The sequence below is a fragment of the Danio rerio genome, chromosome 20, assembly GCF_049306965.1.
Source record: "Danio rerio strain Tuebingen ecotype United States chromosome 20, GRCz12tu, whole genome shotgun sequence".
Lineage (NCBI taxonomy): Eukaryota > Metazoa > Chordata > Actinopteri > Cypriniformes > Danionidae > Danio > Danio rerio.
Window position 1 is genome coordinate 36,568 of NC_133195.1, and position 19,699 is coordinate 56,266.

Genomic DNA, 19,699 nt, shown 5'->3' on the forward strand with positions numbered 1-19,699 from the left:
TTACCGATCACTCAAGCTGTTAAAACCAATAAATAAAAGGCCAACACTGGAGCGAATGGGCTCTATGCACAAATAGTTTTAAATGTGTGTGTGTGTGTGTGTGTTTTCTTTGGGGAATAATGGTTTACATTTATTACCTGTTTTAACAGAATCCTTTAAATAGAAACACAATGATGTGCGTCTAAACTAACATGAACTCACTCTTTAGCCGCTCTTTTTATTAATTTGTCATCATTTTCATTTTTCCGAAAAATAGTTTCGACACCAAACATTGTTGTTTTAACTCAGAAACGTTTAAAGTAAGTTATTGGTACATTCGAAAAATCCATATAACTTATTTTTAGGTTAGACCATGTCTAATAAACAGGACACGACTCTTATTTTGTTTTTGCTTAGTGACGTCATCACGCCGCGCCGCGCTCCTGCTTCTGTTTTCATCCGGCTGGAGAAAGGTTTGTTTTTAAACTGTTTAATCACACAAAAACAGTTTAACAATTGTTATTAATATTTTTAGCAGTACAACATGAATTATGTGCTGCTGGGTGTATTATTGCAATGCCTTTCAAACACCAATGAAGGCTATTTGCGTGAGTAAAGCGCGTTCATTCCTATCCGCGCATGAAGGAAAAGCTGCGTCTTATTTCGCTCTTAATATCAAGATCTGCTTGATCAGAAATCCAGTCACTGAATATCCGTGACGGCAGAAACAGTTTTTAGACAGTCCAAGTGGACTGAATCAAACGCTTCTCAAAGCGATTCAGTGATCCGAGTCACCGCGCGGCACCGACTCCTGCTGGTCAAACAGCGCAGGAGCAGCAGTTCTATCATTACAGTGGACATATACTGCGTTCAGGTTTCAGTTCAGTAATTAACACAACTCTGCCTGTGTTTTTACTCGTTTATTGTGGAAATGATATGAATTAGATGTACAGTTCACCCACAATGTACTCAAATAATAACAGAAATGCAGCAAATAAAAAGTTTTTCATCCCGAAATTGTCTAAATGGGCTGATGGTTGATCTCTGAGAGCTGTTCTGTATAGCAGTATGTCACTCATTTGCTTCCCAGATTGCTTTTCTTGATTAAAACACTGTTGAAACCCTGTCATTGTGCTTGTCATTGTGCTTGTCCTCAGCCCAGATGAACCTCCTGCTAATTCAATGTGTAAAGGCTCTTTCAAAGTGATTTTAAAAATTATTGTAAGAGATATAAATGCAAGGCCAGGTTTACAGTAGCTGGAAATATATTTCTTTTGATCCATAAAATGTCCAGCCGTTATCAGCGTGCTGTGAATCTTGGGACATTCGAGGCCGTGAAGGATCCACCGGTTGTGTGCTTCATTACCTGGGAACCGGAGGACGTGTTTGGAGGCTGTGTTTGGAGGCTGTGTTTGAAGGAGCCTTTTATTTTTTTCTAAATGAGACCGCCTTCATCGTGCCGTGATGACACTTCAAATGCATCCTGAGGATGCAGCCTCTGAAATGGGACACAGCTACTGAACCGTATGAATAAATGCTAGTCTTTGTATGATGTTTTGAGGAGGACAAGCTTAGGTCAGGCCCTGTCACGTTATTTATAAGTGTAAATGTACGTGTCTGGTAGAATGACCCATAAATCTTCTGCTTAACACAAGATATTTTGTAGAATGCTGAAACCATTGTCTTCCATAGTAGGAAAAACTAAACCGATGGACGTCAGCAGTTACAGGTTATCTTATCGTGTTCAACAGAAGAAAAACCTAAACCGGTTTGGAGCGAGTGAAGGCTGAGTAAACGAGGACTTGAGACTTCAGTTTTGGATGAACTGTGCCTTTAAGGCCATTAACTCTCATTCTGATTGGCTGCTGAGCTGGAGAGCTGATGAGGCAGTCAGAGGTTATGGTTTGTAGTTATTCATATTTATGTTGATATTTTCTCTCCTCTGAAACTCACAGAGACTCCATGAGACCGGTGAATGTGTAATTCTGAAGATGGCGTTGATTAAAGAGGAATGTGAAGACGTGAGGATTGAAGAAGCTTTTAAAATCAGAGATGAAGATGCGGAGGAACAGACAGGTTGGTTTTCCTCATCTGATGCTCGCAGCTCTGCAGAAATCACACGTGTTTTAATTATAAAGGGTTTTATTTGACCTGAGCCTTGTGTGGACACAAATGACCAGATAACACAGAGGCAGCCCGTACTACACAAATATTGTGAACAACATTAAACCCAGTGTCTAACATGGAAATGGTCATATTGATAGTATTGATATTGATAACACTAACTACACATGGTGAGGTGAGGTGTATGCTGAAGATATGGGGAAATTCCCCTAAACATTGTGACACCGCTACTACTCGCACACACACGTCATCATGTCGCTAGCACACTCATGGAGCGGCCATTCTCAACTCATCCATATGGAAGTTGAGTGTAATGCAGTGTGTGATCATCAACACTGATCTACTGTATGGATGAACTGAAACACTCTGCTGAGCTCACATCATGCCATGAGACGCTCACTATTGCGTCTGGTGTTTCTGACGGAGCGCTGTGACATCATGCACTCCAGCACTAAGTGTGGCTGTCTCGTAACACAAACAGCACAGCGCACTGCTCTGATGTCAGCAAAACAGCAGACTGTACAAGTGTGGCCAGCCTAGCATGCAAACAGTAGTGTTGGACTGTATTTGGAGGATTGCTCTTCATTTAGAGCTGGAAAGTGTGTCAGCCTTTGGATTTCGTCAGGTGTTCATCTGGTGGATCATGCTGAAAAAGCAGGAAGCGGTTCTTTATTTATGTAGTGCTCATATTCATGAATATAACCACAAGAGAAGAAGATTAATGCCGAGCTCAGACTGCAGGATTTAGCCGTGTCACAGGTGTTTTCACACTGCATCTCTCTGGGCTGTTGCATTCAGCTGTTTTTAATTCAGTCAGCTTTGCGTTTAACGAAAGATTTAATAAACTTTTACAGCTGAGAACAATGGTTTGTGTCTTTTTTTGTGTCAAACAGATAAGCTGGATAAAGCACATGCAGGACGGTTGTTTTCTCAGAATAAACCCCTCAGTCAGTGCTTTGCATTAGGCTGCAGATATGCCTGTCGGCCTTTATTCTGCAATAAACCCCTGGATGTGCTTCATCCCTGACTGAATATCTGTGTAATATGTTGGGTGGTAATTTTAAGGCTGTTGGTGACATTTTGTCATGAACACAACACACTGTAAATGTAAAGATTTAGTTGCTTGTTCGTATGAAAAATCCTTCTTTTCACATTTGTAAGTGTCAGTTTTGCAGTCGTGTTGCTGTTGTAGATGGAGTGTTCGGGGGAAAAATCTCTCGTAATACCCAAAGTTTGTAGTGTGGTCCTAAAAAACCATCACTTAATGGGCTGTGTGGCTCTAACCCTTACTCCTACACCTCCAAACAAAAGAGAATAGGGACAATCTTAAGGCTGATTTATACTTTTGCCTGGTGCAGCGTCGTGGACCTCCGCTGACTGCACGTGTATCTCACAAAACGAACGAGGCTTTTATACTTGATGCATTCGCTGTTTGTGATATTCTTTACAACAACAGGAGGCGCTCAAAAGACACTGAGCGTAAAATCAGACGAATAAACAGAAAAGTAGGAAGTTTCCGGAACTACGTCATATTGTTAATTTCACTCAATACTTTTAAACTAATTATTTTTACTTTTATTTTAATAATTATAAAGATTTTTATAACCATTCAAGATTTCTAAATCAAACTTTGATGCATCACTTGCTTTTGGTCACATTTCAGACAGTTAAAGTTACCTGTATTAGCTACATATTAAAGCTAAATATCAGTGACAGCAGAACATGGGCAGCTCTACTAATATAAATATTTATTATGGCAAGGTTAAAAGTACACTTACTAAATAATAGAGACGTTTTATGGATTTAGCCCACTCCATAATTCGCATTACTGTCTGGCTAGTTTGTGTCCTCTGCTTATGCTAAAAAGACAATAATGGTCCAACATCCCTGACATCAATCACCAATAAAGCCCAGAGAAACAGGGCATCAGTATCCTGTAAACCGACAGCTTCAAATTCTCCCTTCCAGTTATTAAAGGAATAATTCAGTCTCTTCATTTTAGTTTTGTAACTGTTAAATTGTTTTACATTCAAACTGTGCTATACACATCAGAGTAAAACCTGGTGGAAAAACAGTTTCTGTGATTGTGTATCCGGGTCTCCACTGTTGCCATGGCCTGTGTTTTTTGTTTTAATAATCTCATCCCTCAAGATTCTCTAAACATTTTAACAAAAACTCTCCTCCTTTTCCACGGCTGTTGCGATTTCTTGCCAGGAGTTATTGGTCATCTGGTTCTCCCTATGATCATGCATGAACGGATCATAAAGCGGTGTGTACAGTTGTACTGTTTCAGACAAAACCTCTTCAAAGTGTTTCATATTCAACTCAAATCAAACGTGGCGCCACACGGACTGTTTGCTCGAGTCAAAATAAGTTTGTGCGCTCCGCCAGCTAAAATCATGCCATCTCGAAGGTTCACTTTGGGTGTGCGCAGCATCACATTCTCCATGTGCACTCAAGCTAACAACCAAACCAGTCAAGTATAAACCAGGCCTTAACCCTTCAGGTGAATGTGCAAACCGATAGCCAAAGGGAAGGGCTAAGAATTAGGGATTTGGCCTTAATCTGGGCTTCATCTCTACTCGTACTTGCTTTTCCCTCAGATCTGCTGGTGCTGAAGAAAGAGACAGAAGATCTGGAGGACACTAAAGGGAAAGACCCGTTCGGGAGAGAAGAACTGGATGACACAGAAGAGAAAGACCTGTTAGAGGAGCGTCAGGACTTCACCAGCACACACGCAGCAGCTGAGGAGAGCGAGGACTCCATCAGGTTGTGCTGTCCGCAGTGTGGGAAGAGCTTCAGCAACAGGGGGAACCTGAAACTGCACCTGATCGTCCACAGTGGGGAGAAGCCCTTCATCTGCCGGCTGTGTGGAAAAAGTTTCTCCAGGAAAGGTAGCCTGAAGACACACATGAGCATCCACAGCGGCGAGCGGCCACACACCTGCTCACAGTGCGGACGCACCTTCAACCTTAAGGGGAACCTGCGGGCTCACTTCAAGGTGCACACCGGCGAGAAGCCCTTCACCTGCGCATGCTGCGGAAAGAGCTTCACACGCAGAGATATTCTGAACAACCACATGACCGTCCATCTGCGGGAGAGCTGTGTGACATGCCACCAGTGCGGCATGAGCTTCAGTAAACACGCTAACCTGAAGGTCCACATGAGAATCCACACATGACGGAAGACTGACACCATCGACAAGCTTTCGGAGATGAAGCGGCTCTTTATACAGCTGTGGAAACCAGGCAGAGATGCCTCTGAACACAGCGCTCAACTCAACACCCACTCTCAATCTGACCTCTGAACTCGACTCTGAACTCTTGAACTCGGAGTTCTTGCACTGGTCGGGTGTTTTTTATCAGATGCTGATGGTTTGGAGGCACTGGCTGCAGAACAACTAGACTGTTCAGCTTAATCAGTGCTGTGTTTACAGCGGGGATGGACAGTAACAGAAGTGTGGATGTAGAGAAATATCTTCATTCGCCTTACAGACACTCCACTCAATCACTTACGACTGCATGACTGACACTGTCCTTTAAACGATGATTTATCAGGAGTCAACAGAGAGTAATAAACCACATATGATTTATGTGTCCGATGGCCTTCCAGCTGCAACCTAGTGCTGGAAAACACCCATACACGCTCATTTATTCACCATTGTTGGACAGTGGGGGAAACCAGAGCACCCGCAGGAAAACCACAACAACACTGGCAGAAATGCCTCCTGCCCAGCCGCTGAGCCTCTAGAGCAGGGGTGTCAAACTCAATTCCTGGAGGGCCGAAGCCCTGCACAGTTTAGTTCCAACCCTGCTCCAACACACTTACCTGTATGTTTCAAACAAGCCTAAAGGACTCAATTAGTTTGATCATGTGTGTTAGTTAGGGTTGAAACTAAACTGTGCAGAGCTGCGGCCCTCCAGAAACTGAGTTTGACACCTGTGCTATAGAGGAATAATATAATTGGTAATACTGTGAAAAATCTCCTTGCTCCGCTACTTCATTTAAGCAGGAGGGCAGACCATTGAAAGTCTTTAGCTGCACAATAACAGCTACAGATTCTGGAGGAGCAGGACAGTAGATGTTTTAGGGGCTGATGGCACTGAACACGCTTTCTGATCTGAGAACATGAGCTGCACCTCATTGCGTTAAAGCCATTTGGTAAAGAAGTGTGATGCTCGAGCGTTGATATTCCAATAACTGTAATATTTAATAATGTTGTAATATTGAAGATTTGTGAAGTCGTACAGCTCTAAATAATTGGAAACAATGACCACTAGTCTCTCCTCCATCTTTAAAGGTCTCCGTAGTCTACATGACAACACAAACTCTGCTGTCACCTCAACAGAACTGCTTCTGCTTTCATTTGATTGGAGAATAAAACAGACTGATGTAATGCGCTTTTCTACACTAGGAGCTGCCTTTTTTCAACCACAAGAGATGCTGGGCAAGATAAAAAAAAAACATTGGGCCCACTGGTGTAAAAACAATAAGAAGAATGCACAAAAAGACATTTTAATATGCAAGTGTACTCATTTTTACTAACTGTAACACGTTTAACCTGTAATACACATCAACATATTTACCCAGATTTAAACAACTAAGTTTGCAAGCCACAAACACTCATTTAAAAAATAAATAGTATATGATTATGACATATAAAACATGAATCAAATGCATTTTTGTTAATGAATAACATTCAAATATATGCATAATTAACTGGAATAGCAGGAGACATTTGTGCTTGTTTCACTCTGAGATTTACAGAAAACTCTGCATTAGATGCTGGACAGCGGGTAAGATAAGATGTTGACAATGAGAAGGAAACCTGTGTGTTTTCAGCAGGGTGAATTAGTGAGGTGGAAAAATACTAGATTATTTAATGAAACATGCTGAATGTGGCCTGTTTTTCCTCACATATCACACAGTATTTCTGTGATCATGCGCATCACTGCATTTATTAAAGCGAGTCCTAATAGTGCACTGCTAAAGCCACACAGCAGAACACACCTTCCCTTTCAGCTTTTCTTTTCTTCCTCTTTTCAGCTCCAGAAAGACGTTGTTTGGACATCATTTCATTGCAAAATAAAAATGGATTAAGATTGATTAAAATAGCAAAGACACTTGTGACATTATAATATTCACGCTGATGTTGGGTTTTTATTATTGTTTTCAGCTGTTTGTTGTGTGTGATTAAAGCCTTGGTTTATACTTCTGCGTCAAGTGAGCGGCGTAACCATTGGCGCATGCAACTCCCGTAGCTGTGCATTTCTGCGTGCTGTTGGTCTGCATTACACTTCTGAAGCGCTAGTTGGCAGTGAGGTGTAAATGTTCCTCTGTGTCCAGTTTCTTCGCTGCTGTTTTGCTTTTCATGAACACTTCCTGGATGTACAAGTGGCTCAAACTCGCTCATATTGAGGCAGGAACCAGCGGACGTGCAACAACTTTAACCATGAGGTAAACACAGAACAGAACTGAGCGATTCTTTTTATGAAATGTGGAGGTTATTTTTTATACTGTCGTTGTGAATTTTATCACGTTTAATGGACTTTGTGCATTGATCGCGTGTTATTGACTGAAAAACACACATACACACATTCCTGGAACCGGCAGAGCGACGGAGCGGATTATAGGGTCGCACAAAGTGACCATCTGGACGCTCCCTGATCAATGATGCGGAGCGTGTGGGACTGACCCCTGATCAGCACTGCAGTTTCAGCCTGAGCTCAGATTATAAGGACACTCCAGGCGCCTGCTAAAAACAGCCAGAAAACACCAGCGTGTCTGAAGACCCTCGCCTCATTTCACTTCATTTTATCCCTGAAATCGTACATTTTATACAAGTTTTCCTAATATTTATGCATTATTTATTTATTTATTCAGCTTCACCTAAAGCTGCACGATATACATGGTGTCAGCCTCGATTTCTTAATGTGTGCATCCACAACAGACGGGATCTGCAGTGTTGAGTCTGGATTATAGCTGCTATATGTCAGAGCCACAAGAGCTTGCTGGAGCTATCAGTCCTTTAGGGGAGGGGCTATCAGTCCTTTAGGGAGGAGCTATTAGTCATTTAGGGAGGAGCTATCAATCCTTTAGGGAGGAGCTATCAGTTTGTTAGGGAGGAGCTATCAGTCCTTTAGGGAGGAGCTATCAGTCCTTTAGGGAGGAGCTATCAGTCCTTTTGGGAGGAGCTACCAGTCTTTTAGGGAGGCTCAAAGGACCATGACCATGAGCCTAAAGGACTGATAGCTCCATTATTAGGGAGGTTGTGGTATTTGATTAAATATTGTGAGGGCAAATTAATGCTTACATTACAATGAAATGCACAGATATATTGTTTATAATAATTAATAATAATAATTGCAGAATGTTCACTTCAGTTTCTGCTCACAGTCACCATTAGATGAAAGCAGCAGTGTCACAGGGAAAGGTGAACAGACAAAAGCTGCATTTACTGCTGTTAGTTAAACCCAGCTCAGAGACACGCCAATACTGTTTCTATATCAGTTTTATAGTGTAGGTGTTTAAGGACTTATGTTTATTAATATTACTTAGAAATGTGAAAATGTAATCCTGTAATTAGCCTTGTTCATTCTTTTAACTGCATAAATTAAATAATTTTACTGTGTGTGTGTGTGTGTGTGTGTGTGTGTGTGTGTGTGTGTGTGTGTGTGTGTGTGTTTGTGAGACTGATTAATGATTAATTAACCTTCACAACCACTGAAAGTGATTAGTTGTAAATTGGTTGTCGTTTAGTTGTGGGGTCAGTGGCTGGATTAGTGTATCAGCACCACCAATAATCCTCTCTCTCTCTCTCTCTCTCTCTCTCTCTCTCTCTCTCTCTCTCTCTCTCTCTCTCTCTCTCTCTCTCTCTCTCTCAGAGTGTGTGCAGTCTCCGCTTCTGCGCCGGTTCTCAGCTTCCGGCTGCATTTCAGCCCGTTTATCAGAAAAACACGGCGCGCTCGTGCACGTGCGTTTGATGTGAACGTGAGCGCGCGCGGCTCGGCCAGTCGCGGTGTGTCGGTGTGGATGGACTTTCAGCAGTGGGGATGTAATAAATGCTCATTAAACGACATCGATGGACGGATCGCGACTCGACGAGCCACACCAAAGGTAAGATCCGAGCGGGTTAACTGCGCAGAAATGCTGGAGGTGTTGCTGATCCCAGAACAGCTTGTCTGATGCGGAATGGCGCAACTGAACACAACTTGCAGAGCAGCTCTGTCCTCTGCTGGCTTCATCGATCAGCTGTTATTAGCATTATATCGAGGAGCATTAGATCAGAGCTGTCATCATCATCATCATCATACTCCAGCTGTCCGTCTTCTGTCATCTGCAGATTATTCTGTATATGCTGTTCATATCTCACCCGCTCATATCAGGCATAAGCAGCGGAATAAAGCGAGTTATCGATCATTCGAGACTGACATGAAACTGAGACTTGGTCAAGTTGCTGCATCATGTCCGGCCGTGGCTGTAAATATAAGGGAAATACAGGAGGTGAAGGTGTTTGGTCAGATGTGTTTACTCCTGAATGCGCCAGCAGTAGTTTCCCACATCTAGTCTGGCATATTTGAGCAGATTCAGATCATTAGTGTGGCATTATCAGATGATCATACAGTCACACAGCGCAGTCTCCAAATGCCGTACAGTCCTGTCCTCCGCGTTCATCTCGCTCCATACCGCATCCCGCCTGTGGGAATGATCATCCGTCTGTACATGTCTTTATTTGTTTACCTGAAGCCTGTAAATCACAGTTATACTCAGCTCAGCAGATGTACTGTCCTCAGATCAGCTCTTATGTTGATGACGGAGCATCGTGTGTGTGTGTGTGTGTGTGTGTGTGTGTGTGTGTGTGTGTGTGTGTGTGTGTGTGTGCGTGTGTGTGCGTGTGTGTGTGTGTTAATGAGAACACGGGCTATCAGTCTAGTGCAGAGCAGAAGAAGAGGCTCGAAAGATAACGCAGAGCAGATGCTGAAGGGCTCTTTATCAGCCTCATTTGGCATTTTGCAGCACTGAGGATGGAGCTGTCCCCGAGATGTGAAGAGCTCTTGATCATGACTGTCTGAATGATCTGAGATATCCTGAACACTGCTCTGCTGAAGGAAACAGTATGAGGCAGGATTTGATGCTGTTTAAAGGGACAGTTCACCTATAATCGACTGTTCCTCCAGGGGTTTCTATCCTTCATGATTTTAATTCTTCTGTTGAACACCAAAGAAGATATTTTGAAGAATGCTGGGAACCTGGGTCCTTTGACCTGCATATTAGGAACAACAAACACTATGGAAGTCAGTGACATTCTTCAAAATATCTTCTAGTAGTGTTCAACAGGAGAAAGAAACTCATACAGGTGTGAAACAGGTAAAGGGCGAGTAAACACTGAGTGTGTGTTCATTTCTCAACTCTGTCTCACGATATTGTTGACAAGTTTACAGAGCTGAATGGAAACAATCAAATGTGTTTCCCAGTGATGGATTGCAGCTGGAAGGGCATCCGCTGCGTAATACATGTGCTGGATAAGTTGGCAGTTCATTCCGCTGTGGCGACCACGGATTAATAAAGGGACTTAGCCGGAAAGAAAATGAAAGAGTGAATGAGCTTCTGCTCAGAAATCTGTATCGTAGCTTCTTCCTGCTAAACTGCAGTGAGTGTTAAAAAGAGGAACTGAGAAGATAAAAACTTCAGCATTTATTTCATTTTTTAAATATATATATTCTTTTAGTTTTTTAAATATTGAGAAATGAAACACTATTTTTCCATAGAGCAAACAGTAAACACAAATAAAATGACCTAACCTGCCTGTAAACAAGTTCAACTGAAATGAGGGCGCTAGTGTAGCTTATTATACAAACAAAACCATAATAGTTATGAAAATACAGAGCACTCGGCAAACAAACACGGCTGAATCTACTGTCAAGTTGTACTGTGCTGTTGTTTGCTACTATATTGAGTGTCACTGCCAATACTTTAAGTTTCTTTTAGCGAGATACTCCTCGTGTACCGCCTGTGGCGCTGGTTGTTTTGTTGTCGTATTGCATTGTGCTGTGGCAACACTTTATACAGATTAACTGATTTTTTACTGTGACACTGAAACCAAAATATTCCCATATTACCGATGTACTATTTTCAGTGATATTAATTGATCTTAAAGCAAATGTCATCACCCCACCCGCAGCACTTTCCTGTTTTGTTTGTTTGTTTGTTTGTTTGTTTGTTTGTTTTTTTGTTTGTTTGTTTGTTTGTTATTGTGGATGTTCCGTGTAGTTCTGTTGTGCAATTCTGACGGACCCTTCATTTAAACATCTTCCATGTGTAATATGAGCATATTTACTGTACAAAACCTGTCAGTGAACTATGAGAGCAGAAAAGTTAATTAAAAATAATCGTTCATTAATCATAATCAAGTTAAAATGTTCAATTATTGGAGATTTTGATTTTAGGATAAATGGCTCAGCTCTGCTCCAGAGTTTCCTCTTCTGTCTGATGAGCTGGGAGAATAAATCAGAATAAAGCTGCGCTGGGGCAGAAACAGCTGACTGTACTGAGACAGGTGAAGTGTGTGCGCATGTTTCTGCTTCTGTTTTGTGCGGCAAATTCATCAACAGGACACTTCATTAACAACATTAATGTGAACTTCTATAAGACCACGGGTCTGTTTGAGAAGAATCTGATGGCATTTGACTGTCAGCTGAGTCCACGTTATTGAGGTCTGCCCTCTGTGTTGTGGGTTAGAGTCGACTCAACACTATAGGTGATCAGAACAGTGTGGTTTGGCTGGGCTCGGGCACACTCTGCGCTCATCCTACATGTGTAGCCTGTAGACTTAAATCCATATTTACTTTCCAATAAGTGTGAACTGTCACAGTTTAAGAGCATCTCAGTGGTCAGCACTGTGACCTCACAGCAAGAAGATCTCTGGTTCGATTCTCGGCTGGGTCAGTTGGTGTTTCTGTGTGGAGTTTGCATGTTCCTCCTGTGTCGGCATGGGTTTCCTCCAGGTGCTCCGGTTCTCCCACAGTCTAAATACATGCGCTATAAGGGAATTGATAAACTACACTGGCTGTAGTGTATGAGTGTGTGTATGGGTGTTTCCCTGTTCTGGGTTGCGCCTGTAAGGGCATCCGCTGTGTAAACTATATGTGCTGGGCTCCGTGACTCATGTCAGTGTTGTCATGTTGCAGGACTGGATCTGCACTGTGAGTCTCTGTGATGGGCAGTGCTGTAGCTGTGGAAATGAAGACGGTTACTGTGGTACAGCTTCTCGACGCTGCTGTTCTGCTTGTATCTGCAGACGTTACACCGTGTCATGTACTCGGGCGTGTAATGATATCCTGAACTCTGCTGTTCTGCGTTTGTTTACCAGCAGCACGGTAAGGTAAGACGCAGGTGCAGCAGATCTGCAGGTCTCAGTAAGTCCTGTGTAAGTCGCCCTGGAGGATCTGCTTCTATAAATACGGCCACAGATGTCAGCTAATCTTCTCTTTCTCTGAGTCTCTGACAAACTCACCACCGGCCGGCTTCTGAACACACATTCCCATTCCCCAAAACACCTGTCCACACACACACACACACACGATCAGTTCTTTCCACCTGTCAGACTGTTTTCTGGATGTTCATAAATAAGTGTTGTTATCGTAATGTCGTGACAAAATAAAACAACATTCCACATGCTTAAAGGCACAGTCCACCTAAAGCTGAACATTCTGTCATCATTTACCCTCTTTACGTGTTCCAAACCTGATACAAAAGCAAAAGAAGATATTTTGAAGAATGTTGGAGTCTTGTAATCGTCACAAATATGAACAACAAATACTGTGGATGGTTACTTGCTTCAGAATATCTTCTTCAGTGTTCAGCAGGAGACTCAGACATGTCTGGAAGAACTGGAGGGAGAGTAAATGAAGAGCCGGTGTTCAGTGGACTGTGCCTTTAAGCTAACAGGGGATCTAGTGTAGTGAATGGAGGCTTCAGGGGTGCTGATTAAACCATCTAAAGAAACTCGGCATCTCCTCTCTCTCTCTCTCTCTCTCTCTCTCTCTCTCGATCTACACGCAGAGACCAAACCCATATTACACAACATGCATCTGACTGCAGACTACATCACTGTGTAGCAGATGTCATTGTAGAAATACAACCCAGAAAGACCCCCACAGGAACCCCCCGGCAAACTGTAAACACCTTAGCAACCACCCAGATCACCCCAAAACACCCTGGTAACCTAAAACACCCTGGCAATCACCTGAGAAACACACTGGCAACCACCCAGATCACCTCAGCAACCTAAAGCACCCTGGCAACCACCCAGACCATCACAGAAACACCCTGGCAACCACCCAGATCCCCCAGTAACATCACAGCAATCTATAAATACCTCAGCAACCATTCAGATCACCTCAAAACACTCAGAGAAACCGTAGCTTCACTCCAGAGCATGACTAGTCCAGTTGATGGACTGAAGAGCAATGATGCGATGAGCGTGTGTATCGTCACTGTGGCCCCGCGAGCTCTTCCTCTGCAGTGACATCACCAGGCTCTGTTTAGGGGCTTCAGTCGGAGCTCTGAGACTTTCAGGCTGATATGAAAGTGAGTGCATCAGTGCCGATGAGAGAAGAGGAAATCAAATACACAGAGGGAGAGTGTCAGCAGAAATGAGCATCAAACGAACTGCACATGACTCCTCAGCGAGCCTTCTCTGTGCTCTGTCTATATTTATTACACGGCTGTCTGGAATACTCCATTCTGATTGGTCAGTCATGACATGCCAAGGTGTGTTGTTTACAGATAACACCTGCTGAATAACATAGACTCAGTATATAATACGTATATAATTCATGCTTTTTCATAAATCATGTTTTCAGGGGTTAGGTGACCCTAGTTCTGCCGGCTCAAGCTCAGACAGTGAAATACGCGTGTGATTTATTAGCTGCAAAATTACAGCTCGAGTTCCTAAATATGTGCTGCAGTTCAGGACAGCAGGGAGCGGCAGAAGAGTACAGATCAGCGTCCTGCACATGACGAATGGCCTTCATTTTCTGTGTGTTGTGTCCTAAATTGGACAGCTGTTGAAATACTTTAGCGGAAAACTCGAAGTCAAACGAGGTTTTTGTGTATTACGTTGGAAAGTGCAAGTGTGTATTGATCTATTGGAAATAGTTTCAAGCTATTTCTGTCTGTTTGAATAAAGGTTACTGCCATGGCCAGAGAATTAATTAACAACACTTTACACACAAACACACACACACACACACACACACACAAATACACACATACACACACACACACACACATACACATACACACACACACATACACATACACACATACATACACACACACACACACACACACACACATACACACACACATACACATACACACACACACACACACATACACATACACACACACACACATACACACACACACACACACATACACATACACACACATACACACACACACACACACACACACACACACACTCAGCAGATTTACTGACTGCAGGAATTAATGAGGTCTTTATTAGCTTGTGTGTTTCTTGCACATGAGAGAGAAACTTCTGCATTTTTAGTAATCAGAGGAAACTACGCCAAGCTCAACACAACCGATTTAGTGTTTTCTCAGAGAGCAAATCCTGCTTTATATTATCGTAGCTCAGCTGTTTATAGTGATGCTCTGTTTAAAGCAGGTCTCTGTCTGGAGGAAACACCGGCTCCCTGATAAAATAAATGACGGTCTGATATATACAATCATATTATCCTCTGTTCTGCATCCAGTGATCCTAAAGTCTGTTATGGTCAAATAATCCCCTAACCTGCAGTTAAAGTGATCTCGGATCAGTCTGTGAGAGGAAATGAGGAGAACTGGAAATGATTATTGATATATCCCAGCATGCTCTGCGCTGGACCTGTAGTGTACATGAGGGTTTATTGGGCGAGCCGGATGGCGTTTGCTCATGTTGTGCTTCAGAAGGGAATCAGAACGCTGGACTCCAGAGTCTGGTTGATGGCTGAGCAGGTCCATTACAACTCAAGCTGGATTTGAGAAAACACTGGTTGTCTTCTTTATGCTGGTGCAGTGGGGATGGGAAGTTTCTTCAATTCACTCGGTGCATCTGGCAACTATAACAGTTGTTTATGTATGGTATTGCATTCATTTGTAAATCATTATGCAGAAATCAAGAAAATCGTTGGATCTGTTTGATTTGTAGTTTAGTCTATGTGGGCTGTTTTAAAGGTGATATTTTATAAGAACTATTAATAACTGTAATTTTCCAAATGGATAAAAGGTTGGTGGGTTGAATAAAATTGATCTGCTTCATATCGTATCTTTAATGTGTCATATCATTAGCTGCTTCATTCATGCATTCTTTCATTTTCTTTTTGGCTTAGTCCCTTTATTAATCCGAGGTCACCACAGCGGAATGAACCGCCAACTTATCCGGCATGTTTTCACGCAGCAGATGCCCTTCCAGCCGCAACCCATCACTGGGAAGTAGCTGCTTCATATGTATCTTTAACGTGTCATGTCATATCTTTATTGTGTCGGATCAGCAGCTGCTTCATATATATCTTGTATTGTATCACTTACTGCTTTCTATTATATTTTTAATGTATGGTAAATCGTAAGTTGAGATGCGTATCGTGTCGTATTCCTCAGTTCTGAGCTGCAGCTGCATTAAGGACGGTGCTAAAGCTCGTGGCTGGACTTGTTGTCAGAACTGATGTGATTCTTCCTATATTTAGGCAGATCACAGACGCATCTCTTCACCTCTGTGGCCAAAAGTAGCCCTCGTGCAGCTTTTCCAATCAAGGCTAATTGGCTGAACAAACTCTGCTATTTCTGTCCCAGGCACAGCTTCAAAGAGCAGAACAAATAGAGCAAATCACTCAAATAGAGCAGCTCAAAGGCTGGCGAGACGCTACTGCCCTTCCCATAATGCAGCTCACATGTGGCCACACTGCATGAGGAGACAGTAACATTTCACAAGTGCACAGGGCATTTTTACAGTAAGCATAAAAGCCTCATTTGTTTTATTTGAGCTAGAATAAAAGCAGTTTTTAATTGTTTTAAGCCTTTAAATGTCCATTTAAGCTGAACACTAGTGTCTTGAGGAATATCTAGTCTAATATTATGTGCTGTCATCATGGAGAAGAGGAAATAAATCAGTTATTAGAGATGAGTTATTAACACTGTTATGATTAGAGATGTGTTGGAGAAATCTGCTCTCTGTTAAACAGGAATTGGGGGAAAAAATAAACAGGGGGTGAATAATTCTGACTTCAGCTGTATATATATATGTATGTATATATACACGAGGGAGCTGTCATTGTTGTTACACTCTTCTTGATGACAGCATGTGTGTTGTAGACGTCACACTGTGATTTCGGTCATGAAGCAGCGTGTAGTCTGGTTTATTCAGCCCACACGACACATCAAGGTTTAATCTAGTCAAAATCCCACAATCTGACACCGCGACTGTCGTAACCAGCTATAAAAATAGTGTAATGTGATCAGGGCTTTGGCTCGGTGACTGACACTGCAGATGTGTCACTGCTGTAGTGAGTCAGTGTTGGTTGGCCCCCGGGGGTCCTTCTGGCCCCGCATTCCCCTGTCCTGCTGGTTCAGTCTGAGCTCAGCTTCTGTCTGGATCTGGATGTCGGTTTCTCTTTTTACCACAGTAGAAACACTCACACTTTTCCCAGGATTCTCCTGGATTTTTATCATCCTGTTTGCTCATGTTTCTCCTCTTGTTTTGGGTGCTTTCACACTTGGTTCAATTGCCTGGACTGTACCCAAGTCCGATTGTCCCTCCCTGCCACCTTCTCAGTTAGTTTGTGTTCTCAGTGTCTGTTTTCCTTCTGAACACCGGTACACTTGCGGCATCGAGCTGCTGTTTTGTGTACGGCTGTTGTTGAGGGACATAAAAGCAAAATGTTAAATGGAAAGACGTCTGCACATCATAGAGGTCTAACCCCGGGGTCCTGGCCATCCATCAGCCCTTACCCATCTGCACACTGGTGGTGATCTTTAATATTATTAACAGGCCACTGAAGAACTGATGTTTAAATTTCATTATCAAACCGTCTGCTAGTGATTTTATCCTCCAGATCTGAACTAGAGGTGAACTATCTGCTTTCTGCTTCCACTATGGCAATAAATGTCATGTACACTGGTGTTAAATCACACACTGGGAGTATTCAAGACTGAATAAAGCCCATAATCAGCCCCTGAGGTGATCTGGTCACAGTAGTTTAGGCTGTTGTTCTGCTGCAGTCCTACAGAAATACCAACACAATCTCACGGCAATTTGTAACTTTTTCATTTAGTGGCTAATTCGTATGAATTCGTACAATCTAATTCGTACAATTTAGTACGATTTGCTTATCCCCCAATGACGGTTGGGGTTAGGGGTGGGGTCAGGTGCCACGCCTCCTTTTAAAAATCGTACCATTTCATACGACTGAACTCTGAATTAGCCACTAAACTGGCAAAACGTAATATACTTACGTTTTCTTGTGAGATCAGGCTGGATATACACAGCTCCTCTAAAATAGACGCTTTGTGCATCGCCGTTGCATATCGTTTAGACAAAAACAAACTTTAACATGGCAAAGTGTTTATCGTGTGTCGCGTCACGTGCAGTTAGGACACGATGTGAGAAATGGCAGCTGTGGTGTGTGAACTGCTTGAAATGTGAGTTTCTCTCAGCGAATGCGGGAGTCTTGAGAGCTCTGTTTCCACTGCTTTAGCCACAGACATCTGTACCTTGAAGCTAGATTAGCTGGCTAGCCAGTGAAGTTTGAGCTTAGTTTGCAGCAGTCCTGTGTTTTAGGGGCTCAGCTCAGCTCAGCTGCTCCAGGACACCATGGCAACTGAGAGAGACTAAAGTGGAGCGGCTAATGCTGAATTCCCTGCACGTTGCTTCAGGGTCCGTCTTTCCCCTGTGTCTGAGGCAGAGGTGTGTGTCTCTCTCTCCTGCTGGTTCTGAATCTCTCTCTTCCTCTCGTCTTTAATATTTCGTCCTGTTTTCATCTGTCTGTCCTCTGTCCTCTGTTTTCTCTGTCTCTTTCTCTCCGCTGGCCATTAACATAAACAGGAATAATCACCATCAGCTCAGAGGGGTCTCGGCAGCACATACGCTCCATCTTCAGCTAATTTTTAAGCGTTAAATTCACTCAAAGTGTGAAAACGAACACTTCATCTGTGTTTATACGAGCTCATGCTATATGCAGCTCAACTGACTTTAAATAGGGACTTTTCCACACTTGCAGATGTTTAAAATGCTCTATTATGGCCCGTTTCCACCAAGCAGCAACCTGCCGCTCTCCCTCATGAAGCTGATACAGAAGTAACTGAAACTGCAACGCATCTGAATCCCGCTAGTCCTGGCTCCATAATAGAGCAGATTTCTGTTGAGCCCAGTGTTAAAATGACGACTTTACAGCAGAAAGATGCGGTTTACAGCCTGCTGCAGAGAATGATAAGGTGCATATAGCTAATGTTTCCCTTCATGAGGCGGTGAATGCTTTCATAACTCATCCATTTCATTTAAATTCGGTTATATTAAATCTGCAGGATTATGGGTGTGGCCACTTGAGTGACAGCTTGTTACGGGTGGGTTAGGTGAGGATTGAACCCGGGTCTCTTGGACTTAAAGCTGGGCTTTTCCCAGCGGAGCTAACCCCTCGACAGATGAACCCATGAGCAGAAGATTAAGAAAGAAACTTGAGGCTGTAGTTTCAGAAAAAATAAACAAGTGATCTTTACTTGAAAAATGGAATATAAAGTACAACAGAAACTTCTAGTAAACAGGAAAACAAATCAGACACAAAGGTAAAAAAATACATCAATAAAGAGTAACTGATCTTCTGTAGAGGATCAGGAGAACAGCAGGCAGGAATGGCTCAAGACTGAACACATTAGCACACACACTTATATAGTGCACAACACAGGTGTTGCTAATCAAGCTTGAGTGTGGCACACAGCAGATGGTGGGTAAGTGTCGCCATCCACTGTTCCGGAGGAAGCGTAGAGATTGGATACTGTTTGTTTGAGAAGACAGAATCACAATATACACATATCACACATAACATTTACACATCACACATGAAACAAGCTTCCTTTAATTAGAGATCATGGCTGAACATCCTGTACAGTCCACTTTACACGGCACGGCGAGGGTTGAGAGACGCTGCTTTACAGAGACTCTGATCTGTTCTGGATCCTCAATTTGTGATTGCCTTGCTTTATTTAGACGGTGTGATGAGAAAGAGGCAGTGAAGTCAGTGATTTATGACTCTGGTGTTCAGAAAGTCTGTCAGATTAATCCTGAATTGGTTTAAAAAAGCCGAATCTTGTTAAATCTTGTAGCAGTGAAGGCCATCTGTGACGATTGTGATGTTGGGAAGAGGAGTGTAGACGAGTAATCTGCTGGATCAGTCTGAAGACTCCAAGAAGAGGAGGAGGAGTAATCTCTGACTGAAGCATTGTCAATCTCCATGCATCTATCTGTCTATCAGATTAAAGGGGATTGGAAGTTTATTGAGGTTGTCTCTAGTGATTCAGAAAGCGCAGAGCTGGACTGATT

At 42.7% G+C, this 19,699-nt stretch overlaps 2 protein-coding genes across 2 annotated transcripts in view; both read left to right on the top strand.

Annotated features, from left to right (window-relative positions):
- The first annotated feature begins 398 nt into the window (after window positions 1–398).
- LOC100149889 (gastrula zinc finger protein XlCGF49.1-like) lies at window positions 399–5,933 on the top strand. The gene is given in 3 exon segments (NM_001386284.1): window positions 399–452; window positions 1,935–2,055; window positions 4,707–5,933. Coding segments are annotated over 2 exon segments (663 nt in total). The 5' UTR covers window positions 399–452; window positions 1,935–1,970; the 3' UTR covers window positions 5,285–5,933.
- Window positions 5,934–8,986: 3,053 nt separating this feature from the next.
- The window catches only part of lrfn2b (leucine rich repeat and fibronectin type III domain containing 2b), a 56,518-nt gene continuing 45,805 nt past the window's right edge, over window positions 8,987–19,699 (top strand). Inside the window, exon 1 of the mRNA XM_009294490.5 lies at window positions 8,987–9,219. The gene's annotated coding sequence lies outside the window, so the exon portion shown is untranslated. The remainder of the gene's footprint in view (window positions 9,220–19,699) is intronic.